This window comes from Hippoglossus stenolepis, chromosome 10 (genome assembly GCF_022539355.2).
Source record: "Hippoglossus stenolepis isolate QCI-W04-F060 chromosome 10, HSTE1.2, whole genome shotgun sequence".
Classification (NCBI taxonomy): Eukaryota; Metazoa; Chordata; class Actinopteri; order Pleuronectiformes; family Pleuronectidae; genus Hippoglossus; species Hippoglossus stenolepis.
Genome location: NC_061492.1, coordinates 13,558,264 through 13,581,566, shown reverse-complemented (window position 1 = coordinate 13,581,566; position 23,303 = coordinate 13,558,264). Strand labels below are relative to the sequence as shown.

The 23,303-nt window shown below is 44.2% G+C and overlaps 1 protein-coding gene across 2 annotated transcripts; it reads right to left on the bottom strand.

Annotated features, from left to right (window-relative positions):
* Window positions 1-7,207: 7,207 nt before the first annotated feature.
* Window positions 7,208-20,191, bottom strand: peli2 (pellino E3 ubiquitin protein ligase family member 2). 2 transcript variants are annotated; one of them, XM_035167875.2, is made up of 6 exons: window positions 19,855-20,191; window positions 14,869-14,989; window positions 12,649-12,750; window positions 11,450-11,647; window positions 10,970-11,158; window positions 7,208-10,839 (listed from the first exon to the last, which is right to left on the bottom strand). In XM_035167875.2, exons 1-6 carry the CDS (start codon window positions 19,929-19,931, stop codon window positions 10,261-10,263), a joined length of 1,266 nt encoding a protein of 421 aa, XP_035023766.1. In that variant the 5' UTR covers window positions 19,932-20,191; the 3' UTR covers window positions 7,208-10,260. The 2 variants fall into 2 exon arrangements, with proteins under 2 accessions (XP_035023766.1, XP_035023765.1); XM_035167874.2 differs by having other exon boundaries at window positions 14,860-14,989; window positions 19,855-20,187.
* Window positions 20,192-23,303: the final 3,112 nt, after the last annotated feature.

Sequence of the window (23,303 nt, the reverse complement as noted above, 5' to 3'; positions counted from 1 at the left end):
GGATCTGTGTATTAATGGAATTTTCCACATTTATATTTCTTATTTTCCCTCTTATAATTCCATCTGCTGAGGAAGATCATGTGACTTGATCGAAAGCTCTGGAGCAACTGAATGATTTAGGGGTTTTTTTCTGGTCAGCAGCCGTTTCTAAAATAAAGAGTGAACCCACAGTCTTAGTTCTGAATCAGATCTTATTCCATGTGTCTATTCACTCACAAGCTAAATGAACCATGAAAGTAATAGTATTAGTTTAAGAATCAATGCATTGCAAGAGGTTCAATAATGAGTGTTGACATCCTAGGTAAATCCAAACTGAAACATAGTCAAAGTTCATTCATAAAGCTTGTTTGAAAAAACCTATTTGACCAACAAGGCATAAAATGAACAATTAAAGGATATGAGAAAATATATAAACAAAGAGCATGATTAGAAAATACAAAAAACAGTACAACGTTAAACACAATAAATATTTGAGGATTAAATATATTGCACGATAGCAGATGAAATCAAGGTCTCCACCTTGAAAAGGAAAGCAGGTGAGGTGGTGTTTTAGCAGTAATTTAAATGTCACTAGGGTCTGAGTGGTTCTGATATGAAGATAAACTGATCTAGATGTGAGGAGCAGCCACTGCAAATACTCAGGCACCTCTACATTTGATTCTAGACCTCAGGATATTCAGAAACATCAGGTTGGGCGACCTCAGGGCTCGGGATGGAGTATGACTGTGCAACCTCAGCGACAAAGATCCCTGCATTGTCAAATTTGGAGGCCTGAAAAAAGCCATAATCATCACGGCCCTCTGTACAATGGATGGATTTGTTTGAAAATCCCAACTGATGTTTTTTTCGTGACCAAACTTCCCTAAAAACAAATCAAAAACAGTTCAATTGTTATCTGCCTGTATATAAAGATACCTTTTACCTTTAGAGTTTGTATAAGAGAGATCATTAGAGCTTATGCTATACCTGCTGCTCACACACCATTAATTGCAGCAGCGAGGCACCAGATTAGAAGCGAAGCGAGATACATGCACTCATAAATGTCTCACAAGTGTCCATATTTCACAGGTTGAAGGGTGACTGTAATAAAGAAATTGCCCTATTGAACTGATAATAATCCCAGCCCACCATAAATGAGTCTGATCCCTCAGTAAATTGAGCCCTTGGTGAGGTGGAGTGGTGTCAGCACCTAGCCAACTCTCGGATGGCTCTCTAATCCTCGCTTCCCTCTCACCACCACCCTCGCCGTCTAATCAGTCTTGAACACACACATATAACTCCCATCTGACACACACACCCGAGCGCTCACGCTTCCTCACACTCGGGCTCAGCCGTCTCCTCAGTGTGATGTCACTGCTAATCCACGCTCGGTTATCCGCTGGGCTGCAGTGCTGGCAGAGGGATGTGGGGAGGAGATGCAGTGAATTTGGGAAGATGGCGGGAGGTGGGGGGTAATCAGGCACGTCATGAAGTCTTCTCTCTTTAAAACTACTGCTTCCACCCAACACCAACACCACCCCTCCTCCTCCTCCTCCCAATCGCCACACAGACAACCAGAGGCCTTGCGCCCAGGCCCGGCCGCACTGCAGCTCAAACCCTGAATGGAGGAAGTGAATATTCTCGCTCTGATAGCAGAGATAAACACGAGGCTGCGAGCACATTCATCGAGGCCTGTGGCTCGGACTGGAGGCGGAGGGATCATTAGAGAGTCTGCTGGATTAAGCGCATCCTCCCAGCCTCCCCTCCCTCGACCCCGTGCGTCCAGAAAAATGCAAGGCCCCTCTTTATTGACAGCTTGTCCAAAAAGAGGAATTACCCACATGGCTGAGGCCCTCGTTCCATATGGCACCAGGCTATTAACAAACATTAGTTGACTGTAACAGCAGTGGTATTAAATTCATTATCTTTTCAGATTATATGTGAGGTGTGTGATTGTGTGTGTGTGTGTGTGTGTGTGTGTGTGTGTGTGGTGCTAGAGTGCATGTACACACGCTCAATATGTGCCAGTGTGTGTGATTAGAGAGTTCTAATGTTCCGGCTCTGGGGATTTGTAGCATGAGATAAGAAAGGGCATTAATGGTGAATTGTGACGGTCCAACAGAGCAAAACTGTTGTTTGAAACTGTGTGTGTGTGTGTGTGTGTGTGTGTGTGTTTTTACATTAACAATCTACATATTGTCTCACACCATTTGCTGATTCTTTTTAGGCTCACAAATACAAACAGGATATCCATGCATGAGCAAGCGGCTCACGAGACCACTGAGTGAAATTCAATCTATTTGATTTTGTATTTTCCTCACTTACCCCATATCTGTTTTAATCTTACCTTAAGCATCCTTGAAATGAGGTGTAATCCACTTAAGCCCTTTTTGAATCTGCTTCACAGCCCCAATTCCAGCCGTGCGTTGTCACATAAACATTCTCGCTACTGAACAGCACCGACAGTGTCCATCAGACAAAACTGTGGCATTTGCATTTGTGCATTTGTGATTCAGGGACTGCAAATGAACAACGGTGCTTGTTTGAATAACAGCATTAGTAATATAACAGTAATATGTGAATATACTAGATTTTAGGCCCATTCTGACACAGTAGACAGTGAAAATGATCATTCAGATTTAGAAATGTTGTTCTATTGAAACTAATGATGAACATATATCACTCTGGGGATCCACTTATTTCTATCCTGCAAAAACATCACCCTGTTCTTTTACTCTGAAAAACACGGAGCAACATCCTGGACACCACCTCACATCCATCAGCTGGATTCTATCTGGATTCTTTTCAATCTCAAATCTCAATCTGAATCAGTTTAACCAACATGACCTCATCCTACTCTCTATGTATTTCTAGGTTTCTTTGCCTCCTGAACTAATTAGAACCCTTTACTATAAAACTTCTGTGGTGTTCATGTCTCAGCCGATGTTTGCTGGTATGGTGGACTTTTGGGTTTTTAAAGATGTTTACCTGATACTAACCACAAGCAATACAGATGGTACGGCTGATACTCGCCATTTACTACTCTTTGATCACATTTATCAATAAAAGTGCAAGTCGTGTTTGTGATCAAATGTAATAAAAGAAAACAATTATTATAGAAATATGGGTAAAAATAAAACAATTACATGTGAAACATTGTTTTTCATCACTATTAATGTGTATTTCTTTGACCTTGGTTTGAAATTGAACACACTCAGTCTACACAAATCGTGAAGGGCAGAATTTTGCTGTGTATGTGCTGCATGTGTATTTCTTGCATTTGATGCATTTATAATGTGTCAAAACAGGCCGTAACCGAGAATGATGAAAATACTTAGATCAGTAATTTTACTTTCACAGAAAATGAGCCAACGCCAATGAGTCTGAGGTTAAAAAATAATTAATTGCATCAGTTTTTGTTTTAGTAAACATTGAAAATACATCCCAGAGGCCAGAACTCCACAAAGAGTTCATTATTCCTGCGTTTGTATGTGATGTCTTGTGAGGTGTCCTTGGGTGTTAAGAAAGGCGCCATCAAATAAATGTATTATAATCATTATTAAAAAGTGTGGAGCGAAAAGCTGTGAGACACACGCGCTGTATTAATATTGCTCGTATCAAAAGCCTTTAGAGCTCAAACAAAACAAGCCACTTTTCTTCCATTTTCTGCAAAGTGTCCATGTAGTGAGGCCTTGAACCGGTGAGTAAGTCTTCAGAGAGATTAATTCTCTGCTGTGATCCTGTTCTCATTACAGGAGGCAGGGGACTCAAACGCACGTAATAACAAGGCGGACCGCTGTTCCTTTGTACCATGTGGCTATCTAAATGTTCCTAAATAAGATAGATGACGAGGATAAAGCAAATCATAATCGGCACTTTGCACAATGGAACAAAATAGTCTGCGGAGAACAAGGGGACGGACACAGAGAGCTCCTGTTTCCATCGCCGGGAGCAGCACACCTAGTCGAGAGCAATTAAAATGAGAGGATTCAATTTTGTCAAACACCAGGAACCTAAGATAAATCTTGTATCTCATCTGCCAGTGGAGGACACTCCCTCTCTCTCGGCGCCATCATGTTTGTTATAGTTTTTTTGTGGGGGGGTTGCCAACTCTATCAGCTGGCTACTGACAGAGTTGGTTAAACAACTCTCCTTCCCCCCGAAATGACGTTATAATCCCAATCATTTCAGTGCGAGACCCAGGGGTGAGGGAGAGGGGAGAGCCGGGTGAGGCTGCGAAGAAAAGACATTTTTAGACAGAGATGGAGGAGGAGGGGGGGGTTTGAAGCAAGACAGCACGTCGCTGCATGGTTTCCATGTGGGAGCAATCCACTTACTTCAACTGATAAAGATTTAATTAACACAAGACTGCAATTACTCCATAATTAAAGTAATTTGGCCCCTTGTTTGGATGAGTAGGCAAGACGCCACGTGTGCCTGCGTAAGAGCAGACGGGAGAGAGAGGCCATGACGGGTTCAGAGACGTACACGCTCCTCCACCACTTTCGTCGCTTGAATTCAGTGGTTGATTTCCCTCCTCATATGTTCTCGTGAAATATTGGCATCAGTGTCTCTTTAGCCCGTGTTTACTTGCCTTTTTATTTGACAACTCATTTGTTATTCATTGGGAAAGTAATAAGCTGAGTAGGCCCGAGCACAAAGTATCATCAAGAGCCCCATGAAATAGTAAATAGGCCTGATATAATCATAATCCTCTCCAAACTGCACAGCACACAGCTTTGAAATGTGTAATGTTACTGCTGCAACCCCGAAGCAACAGCAGAAAAATAGGAAAAGACAAGATCGGCTCCGACGCCGGTCCCGTGTGAGCAGTTTGACCTCTGGCCTGGACAAAGGAGAAAGTAAAGCAGAATATCTGTGCAGCAAATGATGAAAACAATCCGCACGACTGACCAACGCAGGACAGGAGCAGTGAGGAGGTAACAGCGGCAACCGAACGTGCCACCGTGCACATGGCAGCCCAATTTGCCGGGAGATTAGAAAACTAAATGTTTTGCTCCTGAGTGGTTTGTATGTGCTGTTGCTTTAATTGCCACGAGTGGAAGAAGAGCCCTATCTGCCAGTTACAGATGATGATCTGCGTATAATTTGCCTCAGTTGCATGCTGGGTAATTGAGGTGAATATTGCCGCCCTCACCTTGCCAGGCTGAGGTGTCCTGCTGACAGCTTGGCACTCGGCCCACAGACACCTGTGGCATCTCGCATGTTTGGTCTCAGGGAGGAAAGTAAAGGGATGAACCCTTCAAATGCAGCTTATGGAACTTTGAGAACGTAAAGCTGGGTGACAGTTTAACTGCTGCACATTATATTCCAACGTAATATAATGCGTTGTCAGGGGGGAACTTTGAGAAGGAAATGTCTGTTTTACATTTTAAAGTAAACAGTTTTCAAATATTTTCATGATGCCATTCTTTCCCAACAGTCATTTAGTTTAATGCATAAACATCAGCAGTAACAGAGGAAACACAGCAGGACCACACAGCAACACATTTCTGAAGATACTGTTACATATGATTCTCAAACTATAAGAACAAAGGCTCATGAGACTGTTTCGTGTCCTTGTTTGTTTGCTTATGCTCATGTGCTCATGATAGTTTAAAGCTTTATGTACATTTGTAATGTGGCCTCCGTGTGTATGGTCTGTTTGATCAGGTCTGCTCACAGTTCGTGTAGAAAGTAATGGTATCCAGTAATGGAATCAGTCTAGTCAAGACTGCAACACGGGTCAGTCTGCACGTCTTGACCACTTCTCCTCAGCCACTGATAACAGTGCCATTGAGTTGCATTATGGGATTTTGTGGGAGTTGTCAGGGTATTCAGTTCAGTTCAGTTTTGATTATATCTCTGCCAATGTTTTCACCCCTGCCTAGTTGTTTGTTTGATTGTATAAGCAAGATTAGCGAGATATTGTTTTTTCCTGGGAATAATTGAAGAATGTTGATGAAAAAAAATCAGGCACATTTCGGAACCTGATGTCTATGATAGTGTGACTTTCGATGCAGCTTGATTGAACTTAAGGGGCCTGTTGGGCCTTAGTGAGCTGCCATTCTAGTTCTTTCTGTCTCCTCTGATTCCTCATCTTTGTAGAAGTGCAGCACTAAATTAAAGCAGAAGTTAAAAGTGTATTCAGTGTGTTCACCAATACGCCATCTCTCCCCACTTCACTTCTTCCCTTAACAAACTGTCGGTCCAAATATCATAGCTGTGCCTCTGGTGTGTGCCGTTTTCCCAATGTCCACATTAAACCAGCAACATATGTGGGTTTTTAAGGGGTTGGACAGCGGTTGTGTTTCCTCTACAGCGCTTTGATCGTGCATTGTGGGTCTTGTTTGAAAAACCCTCTGAGGCTGCGAGGAGCCTGAGAACATCATGTGCCGTTCCCTTTCCCTTCAAAAGGAAACATATGGAGGCAAGTGCTATTTATCCAAATATAAACGCAGCTGAAATATGATCCAGTGAAATGAAGTTCTTTGAAAAGTGTTGTTTGTGACTCCTAGAAGTTAATTAGGATGCCAAAGGTGATAATAGAGTTTGGTTGGTATCAATCTAGACAAGCATCAGTGCAGCACATGGATCTTACTTCTCATCCGGGAAGCTGGCTGGAGAAATAAATAAAAAAAATATTGTACCATTGCACTTTATTTGCATAACCCTGCCCTGCTTAAGGCAGGGGAGCCACTGAGCGATCTCGAAATTAGCATGCTGTCACCTTCAGTGTCTTTTCTGTCATTCAGGAAAACAGGCGAGTGTGCCGACACATGAACTCATCTCACATCTACTGCAGAAATGTTAATTAGGAAGCACGGCGTCCCACAGCTCCGTTTCTCTCCACACGCCTAACTGACATGTTATGTATTTAAATCCCTTTCATGTGCCCTTATTATAGAGCAGATGAAGTCACAGGCAAAGTGATGGAAAATGTCATCATCGTCGTTGTCGTGGAAAATGTTCCTTTTTTTTTGCATGCACAGAAAAATAAAACGCTAAAAATTGCTCACAAATGTGCAGTTTTTTTTTTCCTTGGAATGTTTTATGTGCGACGCCTGGTTTTAAAACTAAAATAAATCTAAAGGCAGTATAATTAATTTGGGGGAAAAGAAGCAAAGGCAAAGACATTTGAAATGCTCAAGATTAATGCTCAACTCTAAATATATAGATCCCCCCCCCAGTCCACTAATTGCACATATAGAAGATTTTCAGGCCTGTATGCAGAGGCATGTCAATTTATTTAGTTCAGTTGATCTTCATTCAGATGCATTTACACGTCTTTTTCATAATAAAGAAAAACAAACATCAAACTTCAATTTCTCATCTCTGTGCTCTTGGCTCCTGGATGCCGCAGGCTCTGTAGTTGGTGCCAATATCTCTATTGTTGAGGAAATAGTGCCCTCCTGCGGCTACAGAGGGGAACTACAGCCTGACCAGCACACCAGGGTTTCTCATGCAATCACTTCCTGTGGTAAACATTAAGATAGGGTTGATAAGATTAGAATATGAAATGAAGGACTTAAGAAGAAAAAAAAAAACACTTCAAGAAAACTCTTTCCCTTATCTTAAAAATGTACTGTTTGATGGCACTAATCAACATTCAGAGCCTTTTTGTTGACCAAGATAGCAGAGAATGATGAAACACGTATGTAACTGTGATAAAACGTACGCTGCGCTGTGTGATCGCAGCGGAGACGTCTGCAGTTCAAAGCCAGCGGATGAATAAAAAAAGGAGCAAATTCTCAATAATTGCTTGTACCTTTTGTTTTTTTTTAAAGCAGTGTCTTAGAACGTTAACGTCATGAGGCCTAAAATCAGAGACAACCGACTCACTGGGGCGTGTTTTTAAAAAATATTTTATTCTTTGCAAAAGAGGCATTGGGAGCATCAGTGCGTTTGTATGGCTTGTGTACAGAGTTCCTGTAGGAGACAAAAATCATAGAACAAGCCCTTGGGTGAACTGAGGGCCCCACCCATGTTTACCAAGGAGGAATGTTTGAGGCAGCTACTCTGCAGCTGTTACAGAACGCGGTCTTAAGCAGCGGGCACGGTGTCGGAGCTGAAAGTGTTAGAAAGGAATGCTACTGTACAGCATGTGGCTTAGTTCTCGACCCGGTGCGGCAGTTACATAAAATCTGGAGAAGTCGAGCGATTTGGAAACACTCTGTGGTTTGAGTGAGGCGTAATGCTGCAGATACTTTTTAAGAATGCTTAGTATGTTTCTCTTAGGAAGGAACCAGAAAGGAAAATACTCAACCACTACTGTGGCGATGCTATCTTTTTTTTAGTGACGACTCAGAGCCCTTAATCATGGTGGACTCTGCACCCTTAGCATCTCTTTTATCCATTTCACAACTTTGGGAGAATATTCCAAGGGTAAAATACAAACGTGACGGTCACATCTCATAACTTTAATGCTCACTATTGTATTTGATGAACTAGTGTCAGAATTAATGCTTGCGACTCCACTTGACATATGGGCACAGTCTGCTAAGCTAACACCGCAGAACGTGCAGATTCGTCCCAGATTCTTTAGTTTCAATTCATCTGCTGCTTTGTTTTGGACAACTTGACTCATCCTCACACGACGGAACCTCACCAAGTTTGGCTTTGTGTGCGATAATATCATTATTCCCCATGGAGCTTGGTGCATGCAAGTGAACAGCCTCGACTGTAATCCAGAGCCTGTCAACACTCGGCACAGCAGCAGTTTGGGTTTACATCTTGCATGTGAGGAGAGAAAAACAGCTCCTCCTTATATTTGGTATAATCTCTGAGTGCTGCTGAGACCGTGCCCAGGTTTGCGAGCGTAGAAATCATTGGATCAGGCCCAGCGTGGGATAAAGCTAACAACAGTGCAGACTGAATACAGTACGTGTGTATGTGTGTGTGTGTGTGTGTGTGTGTGTGTGTGTGTGTGTGTGTGTGTGTGTGTGTGTGTGTGTGTGTGTGTGTGTGTGTGTGTGTGTGTGTGTGTGTGTGTAGGGTAGGGCGCAGCAAGCTAGCCGGCTTGCAAGCAGGCGTGGTTACGTCATGTGCTTGTACAGTTCCAATAGGCATTACCTGTACCTTTAACAGCACAGATAATGAGTAAGCGGGTTGTATATGTGAAGCACCACCAGTGAGGAGAGTCAATGTGTATGTGTACATTCATTGTCAGACCCTGCGGAGCTTGGTTTTAATTCCTGTGTTCTCTCTTTTGGGAGGTGGGCGAGATCACAGCGAGGGGGGATAAGGGAGGGGGGGCAGTGGGATTGGGTGGAGATGATGCAGGGCGATGCAAACCAAAAGGCCCGTGGGCACCCACACAGTCCAACACGCGCACACACTCACACATGCACGCACACACTCGGAACATTCTTGCACACACTATTTATGCAGGAGAAAAATATATTAACATTTGCATTAGGAAACAGTACAAGGGCCTCAGTGTAGTAAAATACCTCTTCTGTCAGATAAAAATGTGGAGGAGAATCCACGTGGGTTGTCATTCTATTTTGTCTTCTGTATGAAAAATGACTTCTTTCTTTGCCTTCAATAAAATATCTTTTCTCACTTATGAAAAAATATCCCCAACGTTAAATGACAAATACCCCCCCTCTCAAAGTTTGTTGAGTAAATGGAAGCCACCTCTGGAGTTACATGGTTTGGATCAGGGGTTAAGGCTGAGAGGTCAATGGGGAGCAATTAACTAGTCATCCATTAGAATTAGACCCCAAACTTCTCCTGGTGTTTCTCCCAGCCAACAGTCCAGCTGTCTGGCTTTGTAAAAACTTTGTCTCAGACCCTTCAGGAACTAGACTATAAATCCTTCCTTCCCCAACTACCCCTGCTCGCTATTATCTGGTTGAGTCTGATTCATGAGTAAAAACGATTCATTCCTTCTACAACCTTAATCCTACTGCCCTCTGATGGAAAACCAGCAGGCATTGTAGTTTAAACAGCCCAGTGCTGGAGCCGTATTTAAAGCGGTTGGTTGGCAGGACAGCTGAAAACAGTATTTCAGTCTGGCAGAGCCAGGGATCTGTGGTCCAATGTGCTCCACATCTCTGTATCCCACAGTGGCCATCCAAACAGCCCCAAGAGGCCCTGAACAATGTGTAATGGCTCTCTGTTGTGCAGAATCCACAGTATATGACCAGAGGTTTAGAAGACTTACTCCTACCCACAGCTGGTTTACATGAACAAAAGAAAGCACAAAATAATCTGAACAGTTTCACAGCATGTTGGCATTCCCATCTAATCTCTTCTGCCAGAGCAGGACCCTTCCGCTCAGTCCACAGGGCCCTGGAAGATTAGCTTGAGACAGCCCTGACTAAGGTTGAGCTGTGTGGCACAGAAGGGGCAGGCGGCGTGGAAAGCGTGGGTGCCGTGAGGCAGAGGGATCTCCGCCCAGTACTTGACGGACTTCTCTGAACACACGTGTCCACATGGTACGAAGGCATGCGTGGGGGCACCTGTGTCCACGTAGAAGGCCGCTTCGCAGCCCAGCCACAGTGGTACATACGGCCCCACCATCCGGCACATGGGACACTCCCGCTGGGTGCTGGCCTCGTGCTCTGAACGGTGGCCCCAGTTGTGGTAACCGTGCACGTGGCCACACGTCAAATACACCCAAGGCTGCTTGTCCTCCAGGGAGGAAAGGGCACGGCTGCGCTGCATGCTGGGGAAGGCGAGTGTGTTGAGGCCTACGGGACACTGGGGCCGCGCTGCGTTGATCTCCTGCCTGAGAGCCTCCAGGTGTTTTTGGGTGGGAGTGTGGAAGAGGCCTTCTGCTGTACGCCACAGCAAAGTAGCTCCACATAGATCCACCAGGGAGCCGTCCTGCAGTATATTACTCTCAATCTCCACCTGCAGAGGGTGATGTAGCAGACACAAGTTATTAACAGTATACATGTTTAATACTCTGTGATGCTTCGGATATGTCACAGTGACATTTAAAGCTGCTGTACATGTCCAGGGTTTGTTTGAAGACACTGACCAGTTTGCCGGGGGTCTGTGCTGAGCGGGTCTCTCTCAGTGTGTAAACGTCCCCACAAACAGAGATCTCTCTCCATACGCCGGGTTTGGACTCTTCTGTGAATCCACCCCTGGGGTGCATTACCAGCACGCCATTGGTTGTTAGGCCGTCCATGTGACCATCAGGGTTTTTCCATTTAGCAGCTTTCTCCTGTAGGGGACACAGAGAGCACAGATGATGCAGACTGATGCATGCTGTGTGGAATTCCACTTCTTTGCATTACAATAATAATACATTTTATTTATAGGCGCCTTTCAGAGCACTCAAGGTCACCTTACACGGCAGAGATAAAAACATAACAACAAAAAAACAACGTATCAAAAACATAAACAAAATGCTACCAATAAAGAGAAAGTACATTTGTTTCTGTGCTTACAAATATAGACTGCAAGGGAGATAAAGATTCTGGACATCTACCATCATACACTAACTAGTAATTACCCCAAGGAAGATGTTTTTGGAGGAGTCGAACCCGGCTGCATAGATGCGGGCAGTGAAGGGAGGGAGGCGCTCACAGACGACCCGGCAGGCGAAGCGGGAGATGGTGCTCTGTGTGATGGGAGTCTCCTCTCCCTCCTGGCCTCCTGCTACTGTGTCAGTCACCACAAAGTCTATGGGACTCTCTGTGGAACGCCCAATCTAAAAACACAATAAGGAATCAATATCATATCATATCATATTGTTGTGCAGTTTCTTGTGATCTCTTGTCGATACACTGGCATGAACATGGACGCTGGCGGTGGTTTCTTTTTAATTCCCTGCAGACGATTGAACTCTGAACTCTTCTGTTTCCTGGCTGCTCAGCCTTTTTGACACTTTGTGGCAGTTTGACATCACGTTGCCTTGTGCGTGCGGGTGTAATAAAAAATGCTGAGACACGATACACTGGGACACAAAGTTCTGTACAGCAGCATGTTGTTATATCACTACATCTCAGAGGGGAAAACCAGTTTCTATTCCCGCCCCCCCTCAAAAAAGAATATTTCAGGCTCATTTTATACAGACCACAGAGTTCAACACTGAAAACATGTCCAAAAAATCCAGAAGCTGAACAAACAGAGGTAAAAATAAACATTTCCCCTTTTTGCTTCCTTACTTTTTAAAATCTCAAATTATGCTGAAGTCTTTTTTGAAAGGCTACCATTCTCTGCCGTGTCTTTATTTCCAATTATTCAGTGTTTAAAAGACAGAGAATAAATACAAGCCTGAATGTGAAGCATGTGTCTTCAGTGCTAACCTCCCCCTGTTGTCATCATCTCCTTGCTGTACATTCAGATTAATGCTACAGACAGAACAGCTGAGTATACACACACACTAGACACACACTCTCCTTTTGTAGATGACTAGGTTCAAGAGGGGGAAAGATCATAATATGTGCAATAAAACAAATGTAGAGGATCCTAAACAATCCTTACATACAAAAGTGCCATTGAACTGGCTTTTTAACTGTATTTTGCTTAATATTTAAGGATTTTTTGATATTTTATGCCTTCATTAGAAAGGAATCATGAAAACACAACGGCAATGCAGCGAAACAAAGAAGGTCTAACCAGGGTCTCGCTGCTCAGTGCCCATGTGGTGTCATACCCCCGACTCATTTACTGTAGCTACAGGTCACAACTCAATGAACTGTTTTTTACCTGAAACATGTCTGTGTCTTTATCATGGCAGTACTCCACCACTACCGTCTGGTTCCTGGACAGTGTGTAGGAGATGCTGTGTTGGCCTTTACAGTTCACAGCCTGAAATAAAAGTAAATGAACAACTCATTATACACATTAAACACATCCAATGCATTTTATCTTGATGACATAAGTATACGCACATCGCCTGTTTTTTATCTGTGTCAGAGAAGTCTGTGTGATGTCTTGGTCTGTGGCTTTAACACCAGATGTGACTGTTCCACAGGTTCAAAAACAGGAACTATTCTATGCAATCATTGTATCATTGCTGAAGTTAATAAAAAGAACAGGGGAAAACCCAGCCCAGCTATTTAAAGTGCATGGCTTTCAATCTATAATTCAACAACAGCTGGTTGTTGACTCATCAAAAAAATCCCAGGATTATATATATTATATTAATACTACCTATTATATTATTATTACCTAAACCCCTGTGGCAGGAATTTTTTGGAAGAGGGACAAAGAAGAGCGTGTGAAGTCACACTCCCATGACAGTGACCATAAACTGCCCAGCACTGTACCTCAGTTAACACACGCTCGTCTGGAAGTGGTGGTTAAAGCCACTCAGGCCCAGCTCCCATCTACCTCATGCCACTATCATCCCACTCTAATCTTCAAATTCCATTTTCAACCCCCATCTCTGTCTCTTTGTCACGTGCAGGAGGGAAACAGAGAGAGAGAGAGAGAGAGAGAAAAAGTGGGTCATCAGCACTGCCACTCTCTGCTGTAACATCACAGACAGACGGGGACAAATGTCGTCATCACATGCAGCCTCGGCTCGTCCGCACAGTTACAAACAAGTGTTGCTGCACCTGTTTCAACAGCTAAAAGAAGTTCATACGCGCTCTAAACGGAAAGATATATTTGTATAAACACCACGCCTCCAAAATGTCACGCACCTCCTCCCTGAGCTGAAGGAGTAAAAATAAAAACACAACCATGTGCCCAACCAACCCCCTCAAAACAAAGCCAACGCAAACAAATCGCACGCACAAATGGTAGTAATTCAGAGTAGGGGAGATGAGAAACCAGAGGCAGAGGTTGAAAAGGGGAGCTGGCAGTGGCATCATGGGAGCTCCTGGTTATCTGTCATGAACACCAGAGTGTGCAGGGACACGTGAGCTTTCCCTCTCTGCATCTCAGCCGCAGAGTGTTTATATGTACGAGGCCGCTGCACGGTAAAGGAACAGGAGTAGGTAAAGGAGACGGCTATAGAATATAATATAAAAAGATGGCTATGCTCAAATCAAGCAGACCACGCTGCTGGTCTCTTAAGGAATGGCTATTTTAGACCATGTGCGCAGCTGGGAGTGGAGGGCCAGCCTATTGCAAAAACTTCCTCCTCAGTTCACCCTCTAATCCCAGGCCTGGCAGCAGTGTGACCAAGAGGAACTCTGGTAAAAAGGGGAAGGAAGGTAACAGCAGTTTCCATCTCTGAAACAATCTGTGACTAACAGTGTAAATAGAATACTTTGCTCTTGAGCTAGGCAGCAATAAACTTATTTTTAAAGTAGCAGGGACAAACACAAAAGAAACAACACACGGTTACTGATTAAAACTCCTCAGTCACAAGTAGAAACCTCTAAGCAGAATTTAGGAGTCAAGTTCCTCAAGGTGAGAGTAACCCGAACCTGGGGGCCCTCGGCCAGCAAGCCTAACTCTCAACAAATGTTTGAAATATTGGCCCCACAGAGGTGCAGAGGTAAGCAGGTCCTCCAGCTTGTTTAGCAGTTTTGCTTGGGAACCAAAGGCAGGAATGCAGGAGAGGCAGACATGTTATACTGGATGGGGCAGTTTCTGGCAGGCACTTTGGCACAAAGAAAAAAAGAAACTCTGAGGCCCAGCTAGGAACTGCCCTTATTGTACTGGAAATGTCAACATTAAGGTCTGCCAACAATAACGTAAAGGGGCTTACTGCATGTTCCATAAGCTACTGAAATAATTCAAAAGAAAACACGCCGCTGCTCTGAAAGAGTCTTGTGTTTTTCCAAGATCGAAAATCAGCTGAGTTCAATAAAAATATGAAAGTACCAAAGTGCATTACTCATCACTCTGTTGAGGTTATTATTTTGTCTAAAATAAACATTAAAAAGTCAAACTGAAATGTGTAACTTCTCTCTGAAAATCTCTTCATTAAATCCCTGATTCATCTCATGATCTATTTTGTACCTTACTGGCCTGGGGTGTGTTGAGGATGTGCACAGTGCTCGGCTTAACACCGTTGGCTTTGGTCCTCCTGTATAGCGCAAATCTGCTTTTCCGTCGACCCCGATCTCCATTGGGCAGAGAGCCATTGTACCTGTTACAGAGGGGGGGTAGGGTGAAGGGAAAGCACAACAAATTCAGTTAGTTTTTATCCCCAAAGAAAATGTTTAAACAGTTTTTGTAGCTCAGAAAAAAGGTGTGTCTAATGAGATTTACAGGCAAAGTTCTTGTGATCATGTAACCAGTAAACACAGAGAATTAGAAACATTTGTGCATTTTGAAAAGGAGCTTTGCCGCGCATTACATCACTGGCAATCTAATGCACCCTATTAGCAATTTAAGCATTACCTTGGATAATGTCTCTTGTTACATAATGCACTCTGGTGCTTGTAATTTCAGCGAGCTAGCCCTGTGTAAACGGCAGCTGTTCTTTTTTCGCTCCGTGTCCCGGCCAGGCAGGAACAGGTTTTTAAGATGCACATCAGGTCTGCTATCACATCACGTGTCTGGGTGGAGAACTGGCTCAACACATTCTCTCAAAGCTGAATTTTATACACACATACAGAAAGCTCTAAGATCTCAACTGCAAAGCCTCAGCACAAGCGGAGAGGCATCAAAGAGACAACTCTATTTTCACTTCTCAATACTAGTTTCTGGTTTTGCCTTTTCAGTCTGCTGCGAGGCCTCTACCCTCGGATGCTCCTTGTGAATGAAGGAGCCCCTTCCGGTAGCACTGGTCCTCTTCCCATCCACCGGCTGGTTCCTACAGCTGGGACACCCCATGCTCTACTTCCATCCAACACACAGACCTTCTGTCACACACTCACATGTTACCACAGTGTGCTGAACAGACACTATACACAACGGAAATAACTGTTTTGAAAGCTTTGAGTTTGCTAGGCAGCGCATTTCATAAAGGGAATTACCAACCCCCCCTCGACAAAATCTGGTATTTCAACACTTCGATTGCTACACAAATGCTACAGTAGTAAACAAAGCCTCCTTCTGCTGCTCCCCACTTCCCTCCCAAGCAAGTCCACCTGTCCCATGTCTACACACGGCTGGTCAGGCATGAAAACACATGGTCCCAGTCTGAACAGTACAAAGCTGGCCTGTAGGACAAGTCACCCACAGAGAGCTGGGGAGGCAGATGATTCTGTGGACAGAACTCCAAATAATACATGGACAGCAGGAGACAAATAACAATATGATAGTGGAAAGAAAACCGTTTCATTGTTTTAAAAGGTTTAAATCATCACCCATATCCCTCTCTTTAGGTTGTACTTCTAATTTTGATGACAATGATTTTAACATAACATGGAGCACACCAAGATTAAAGTAAAAATTTCATGGGGCCTTTACACATACTGACAACCAGTTCCATCCAACCCATCCTGGAAACTCTCCTCCTAAATACAGATTCTAACTGCAGACAGAATAAAACATGGCTCCAATGGCACACATGCTCTCTATTATTCATCATTGCATTCAGGAACAATGCTCTGTCATCCAGGAAACGCTTCTGTCCTATTAGGTAGGACAGGCTCTATAAAGCTGTGCTCAAAACAATTGTGATCGCTTTACCTTTTGACCTGTGCCAGACAGACAGTGGATTTACCTTCCAATAATTTAGAAGCAGGGATTAGAGGACTCTGGCGTATCACCTTCACTCCAGGGTTGCACTAAGGAGCCAACAGCACCTCCTACCTCTTATACTAACATGAAAGGCCAGTGTTTGCAGAATGAGGAGGAGATATGAAGAGTTGCTGGAACACTATTAGCATAACACGGAGGCGGGGTGGACTTAGAGGGTCACAAAAGATGGCCTAGGAGTGGAGACAAAGACTATGGGCTTGTGTTTTAGATGAGGTCAATCCAAACTTATCAAATACATCTTCAGTACATGGGAGGCAGCCAGATGGCAGCATGAGTAAGAAGAGCATCAGTCAACTGACTCAGATTCAAGCTGCCATGGCCTCGAGTATCCGTCTGACTGGTCTGACCTTGCACATGACACACGGACACCACACCCGCTCCATCTACACTCTGACCTTGAGTTGAGGAAGGCAATAGGATAACGCTTCTCCCTGGACGAATGAAAGAGGCATCACAGCTCACAAAATCAGCACCAGTTTGTACCAAAGATTCCCTGAAGTTGATTTGTCCACTTCCCTTATAGAGCGTTTTCTTAAGGGAGACGGTTCAATCAATAGACCCAGTCTCTTGGCCACAATGGACAGAGAAAACTGAGGAGAGGCAAAGGCTGGATCCTGATCAATCCATCCTTTCATTTCCAGGATACCCACACAGCACCAGCCCCACCTCCTCTCACGGACCAGCACCAAACCAATCCACCCGGGCAGAGATGGGGGGCAGCCATGCAAGTAATAAGAGCCACCTCGGTCATGGCAACAAACCGCTGAGGGAACTGCTGCTCAAACAAGCTTTGTTCCAAGCTGTTAGCTATCTTGTCTACCATCGGGTTTATCAAAAGGATGTGATGACATGGCAGTGATTATACACCCATCACATCTGATTCAAATATGTGCCTGTATGTCAAGAGGGAACACAAAAGCATCCGCTTTGAACGCACCACATGTTCAACCCGTGGTAATAAGCAGTCAGCACTTTTGTCCCTTGTAATAAGCAGTATGGCTGCGAGTGTATGGGTGGAGGGCGAAGGACAAAACCACAACCTCTACCATGCTCGGTATATAATCTTCATAGGCATCTCATGACAAATGCTTTCATCAAACACTACATAAATGTGACTGAAACCAGCACAGACACCTAAAATAATGACGTTGAAGTTGTGATAACTTTCAAAGCAGTTTCGGTTGTGGAAAAACTCCAATCACTGATGACACAGCAGGTGTTTTCCATTATCTGTTGCAGCCGCTGCCCTTGACAGTTTATCAATACAAACATGATTGTTTACAATGATAACTGGCTGCAGTTTTTTTCCAGAACACATACAGAAAACCACAGTGCAGTGGGTTTGACGTAGTTCTGACATAAACAAAGAAAACGCCTCGCCAGTGTTTACTCTGTGGCAGGATGAGACATGTAGAGTCTATAGCTGCCATGGTTTGTTGTTGCACTTCAACAAATAATAATGGCAATTGTTGGACACCTTGTAATTCCAGTGAGACGTACACATGGTTTTATTGTAGAAAAGCTTCATATAAACTTATATAAACAAAGACAAATTAAGCCATAGCACAGTACTTGCATTGTGTCGAGACTGTACTGTGCCCCCAATAACATGGTCAGATTACTTGCATCTATCCAATGACGGTAAAAGTAAACAAAACTTGACCAGGCATCTGACGAGAACTTTCAGTACCCAACAATACATTTGAAACAAATAGTAAGTTGACAGCAAATTAAACAGTCATTACAGTCAATGTGAGCAATTGTTTGTCTTTTTTCTTGGTGGAAAAATGCCTTTCAGTCATTGGTTCCAACTTCTCAGCTGTTGGGGGATTTCTGCTTCTGTGCTTTACTGTAAAGGGAATATCTTTGGGTTTTTGACTGTTGCACTAAACAAGCAGTTTGACAAAAAGTACAGACAGACATGTAGAGATTATAAATAACGACAGTGCATAGATGCTCATTGTATTCACTACCTTAGAGAAATGGCACTTTGTCTTTAAAAAAACGTCTAAAGTCAATGAGAGTTTGGGATCTCTGATGAAGGGCAGAATGACAATGTAGACTGGAGACAATACAAATTAGTCTCTACCTCAGTATCTTAAGTGCTGCCCATAGATGCACTGTATGAAGGTGTGTGTGAATGGCAAACTGTAAAGTACTGTAAAGCGTTTTGAGTGGCCATCAAGACTAGAAAAGCGCCATATAAATACAGCCCATTTACCTTACCATCTATACTGTGGTATAGATATTATTTAGTATAAGGCCCTTGTGGGCAATATTGTAAATACTGATCAGTGTTATCTGGCAATATTTGAACAGATTTTCAAAGCAAATGTGATTGAGTACATGGATTTTGGAAGTGAAAGAGATATATGATTAATACTTTAATCCACAAACACTTTCCAACATACATACATACGATATATATATATACAGTTTAAGGTGATTTATCTATATCACCCACTCATGGGTTGGTACTGTAAAAACCTGGTAACAGTTAAGGTCCCCTACTTGACCATGTGACCAGCAGCCTGAGAGGATGTAAAGAAAACAACTTCTGTATCGAGCCCAGCAAAACATGTGACCTCAAACTATTGAATGCAGCTATAATCAATCAGTCAGATGTGGCCTTTCAGGAAACAAAACAAACAATGACCAGGGGGAACAGTCTGTTGTTCAGATGTAAAGTTTCATTTGTGGTCTGAGCCACAAATGTGTGTTTTAAAGAAAAGGGAAGAACAGTAGGGGCTGGGGGAAGGGGCCATTAGCACTTCCGAATTCCTTCAACCCCTACGAATCCAACTTTATGGTGGGAAGTAGCGAGGGAGCCCGGTGTTGGGGCTGCTGACTGTGAGATTTCGTTTCACCTGACTCGCTAAAAAAAAAAGTTGCTCTGGACGCGTCTATTCACTGGAAACGTTCACGAGTAAGCGACCTGTGACTGACTAATTCCCGGTTGTGAGGCAGTGAAACGTCGCCTGGCCTGAAAGGGGAAAAACGTACACAGTCGTGATTGTGCACGTGTCCGGTTTGAGGAGTTAACGTGAGCGAATGAATGTCTCCGGCGGGACTTTACGTGTTATTTCACGCAGCTTTTGAGTTTGAAAAAAGAAATCGTTGGCGGATTTGGTCGAAGTCACGCAAATTCGCACTTCTTCAGAACGGACGAGTGGCGCAGCTAAGTTAGCTCGGCGAGAAACTCCCTCAAGTTAAACACTCGCTTTCACCTCCACCTGTAAAAGTGTCGTAGCAGCAAACAAATGAAAATACACATTAAAAAGGAAAGACCCGGACGCGACTCACCCCAGCACCACCAGCTCCCCGTACTTCACCGGGTCTTTGGACGGGGCGCAGTGCTCCTCTTGGCTCGACGAAAACATGAGGCTCTCCTCCGCGGTACGTCCTCTCCACACGGCGATAACAGCAGCGGCTCAGGAGTCACCAGGAGTTCCCTTCAAGTGCGACACGACACGGGCTCATCTCAGGTCGTACGTCCCAGCGGCGCGCGGCTGTGGAGTCTCTCCCGGGTTCTGGGGGCTAACTGCGCGGAAAGTTCGTCACCGTGACATCGCAAAACGTAACTTAGTTGGCGGTTGAATCGGAACTGAAGCGCGTACGAAAACAGCGAAGAGCAGGGCCGGGACGTACCATTCTCTTCTTTCCCCACTTTGTGTAGGGGGGGCGGACTCCGCAGAAACTCTCACCTCGAACTTTTATCCGGACAAAAATATGTTGGATATAATCTTTTGAGTTTCATCGTTACAACAATAACCTTATATTACATTGAATCAACTCCTAAGTAAACGAAATTGTCGACCTTGGAGTACACCTCCGTCCTCGCACCACCTCACATGGTCACATGGTTCGCCCCTTGTGTTATGTAAACAAAGGGTACAATCTGGGGATTCTTAAAGGGATCATGAGTTTCCTGAATGTTTGCATCGCTCCCTGTTTCCTAAAACATTGAAGAAAAAGGGTTTTATACACACCCTCCCCAGAGTATACTCATCAAAGGGCAAACTTCCATCTCAGCAAATAGTTTTCAGAATCCCATCATTTCTATCAGATGTGACCCCTCTGTATGAAGCCACACAGGCCTCAGGGAGCAGGAGCAAGAGTCACATGGTGAAAACGATGATCCCCTGGAACATATAGAGATAATTTAGCTGTTGGTGCCTCCCCAGGACCCTTTCAGGGGCTTTATTTGATTATGATTCTGCTGCAGTTGGCTAATGCGTGTGATTGATTACGCAACCTCGGTAAGTTTTATTTCCACATTTGCATTGCTCATTTTGAAGGATGTCACGCTGGTGTCCCGCTTCTTGTTCTCATCTTTTCTTTTGGATAAAGTCGGTTTCATGCCCACAGGCGTATGCTTGTATTTTATTCCCTGTAAAATCTCGTTGTTCAAGTTGATGCCTGTTCATGTGAGAAAATGCAATAAGGTCCAATAGAAACCTCAAAACCCAGTAATTACTTAACTGCCCACTGAAATCTTTTCTTCTGTGAAGGACCCACAGATTTTTATATTGCGACCAAATGCCTACACCTCAAGTGAGGACTTCAACGACCTCTCAACCTCCAGGATCCCACATGTCCAGTTGTTGTCACGCCTTTCTGATGAATGTGCCACTTCTCCACTCTGGCCTGGCAATCTCATCAACACTTTACGGCCCCTGTCTTGTTTTCACAGGAATCTACATGGCTGGAGGTGCCCTCGCTGCTACTGGCCCCCCTAGGCCTCTGCAATTATGGCCCCCTGTTTGAACTGGTGTTCAGTTTCAAAGTGCAATAAGACCTGACATAAAAACAAAAGGCAGTAGGGTGTCACCGGGGGCCTGTGGATCTACTCACCTCTCTACTCTCTACACTGCAACTTAAACTCTGCACTGCAGCAAGATACAACCGATGTATTTTAAAATTTGTAACCAATACAACTTGGATTAATCCGTGGCATTTGTTGGTTCTGTTCATAGCTGCACATACTTGTCCATTAATAGTACAAAGGAGTGAACTCCAGCGTCTTCAGCAGTTGTGTACATGGATCAAGCAGCATTAGGGCCTTTAACTACAGGCCTGGGGGGCCGGCCTTAAAGCTGTGGGTATAATGAATGTTTACTGCTCTTTTGTGTCACTGTCTCTTTCCGCTTTGCTTTCATCCACTGGGTATTGTCTGTGTGAAAGAGCACTACAGTCTTTTCTGTGTCTGTTTGTCTCGCCCTCCTGTATGCACGCGCACACACACACACACACACACACACAGACACACACACAGTATAGTTGGGGGGTGGGGATCAAAGACTCTCTAGCACATACCACACTGATGGAGAGCAGATGCAGGGAGTGGGCTGCTTTGCTGAAGTTGCGCTGGCCCAGTGTCAAGTTAAGTCAAGTCAGTTTTATTTATAAAGTGCCAAATCACAACAGAGGTTATCTCAGGGCACTTAGCACATATTGAAGGTCTAGACCGGACTCTTTATATTATTATTCACAAAGACTCAACAGTTCCTAACATGAGCGAGCACGTGGCGACAGTGGGGAAGGAACCTCGAGCAGAACCGGGCTCAGGGCGGGCGGCCATCTGCCTCGACTGGTTGGTTTAGAGACAGATAGAGAAGGAGGTAAGGGAATATGGCCCCATGCAACGTCTATATAGAGATGTTAAGTAACAGTCATGGTTATGGTCTTGCTCGTGGCAACAGTGTAAGTGCCAGTCTATGTTTGTTGTGTTATCAGGCGAGAAGCATGCAGAGCACACGCTTCCTGCAACAAGATAAACAGCACAGCAACAGTGGGAGCAATGGTGACGTCAGAAAGACAAAGCCCCTATTAATTTCCTCGCTGCTCTTTTCGCAGACGTGAACACATCAGACTTTCGATGGAAGTCATGAGACTGTCTCCAAGTGTATGACAAAGTGTAACCTCATGCATGAGGTTTTGAGATCATCATGCGGTGGATTCGTTGCCAACAGCATGTTAATTATACTCCGAGGGATCACATTTAAACTCATGATCGTATATTATGGCTCAGACACTTTACAGGGCGGACCGTGCACTTACAGAAAGGCACAGAACAGCCTCCTGGGACCCAGTTGGTGACAAATATGCCGAAGATGCAGTGCCACCTGTTTCGTCGCGAGGTTTCCATGAAGGCAAAAGCTGAATCTCCAATCAGCTGACTGTAGCATGACAGTGTGGGAGAATGTGAGGAATGTGCTGATCCCATGTTGCTCGCGCCCCTGACCTGACCCCCCCCATCCTCCTCCTCCTCCCATTCCCCTCCAGCCAGCACAACAGCCCTGTTGTTTTAAAGGCCTTTTAACATGCAAAAGATGAGAGCAGGAGTTTTCTGTCCAGAGACACAAAGTCAAGGCAGTTCAAGTGGCACAGAACCAGTATTTCTCCTTTCAGCAAAATGGAAAGCTGCTAGTAGAAAAGATAAAAACACAGCACAAACATTACATTACATATCGTTTAGTTGATGCTTTTATCCAAAGCAATTTACAATACGTGCACTCAACCATGAGGGTACAAACCCAGAACATCAAGAATCAGAATCATGTGAGTACATTAGCTTCAAAAAGGCCAAACTGGTAACCAGTGAAGGGAGCGGAGGACCGGTGTAGTGTGAGTGAACGTAGGTAGGTTGAAGACCAGTCGAGAGGCTGCATTCTGGATGAGCTGCAGAGGTCGGATAGCAGCAGTGGTGTAAAGTAACGGAGTAAAAGTACTCTGTTACAGTACTTAAGTCG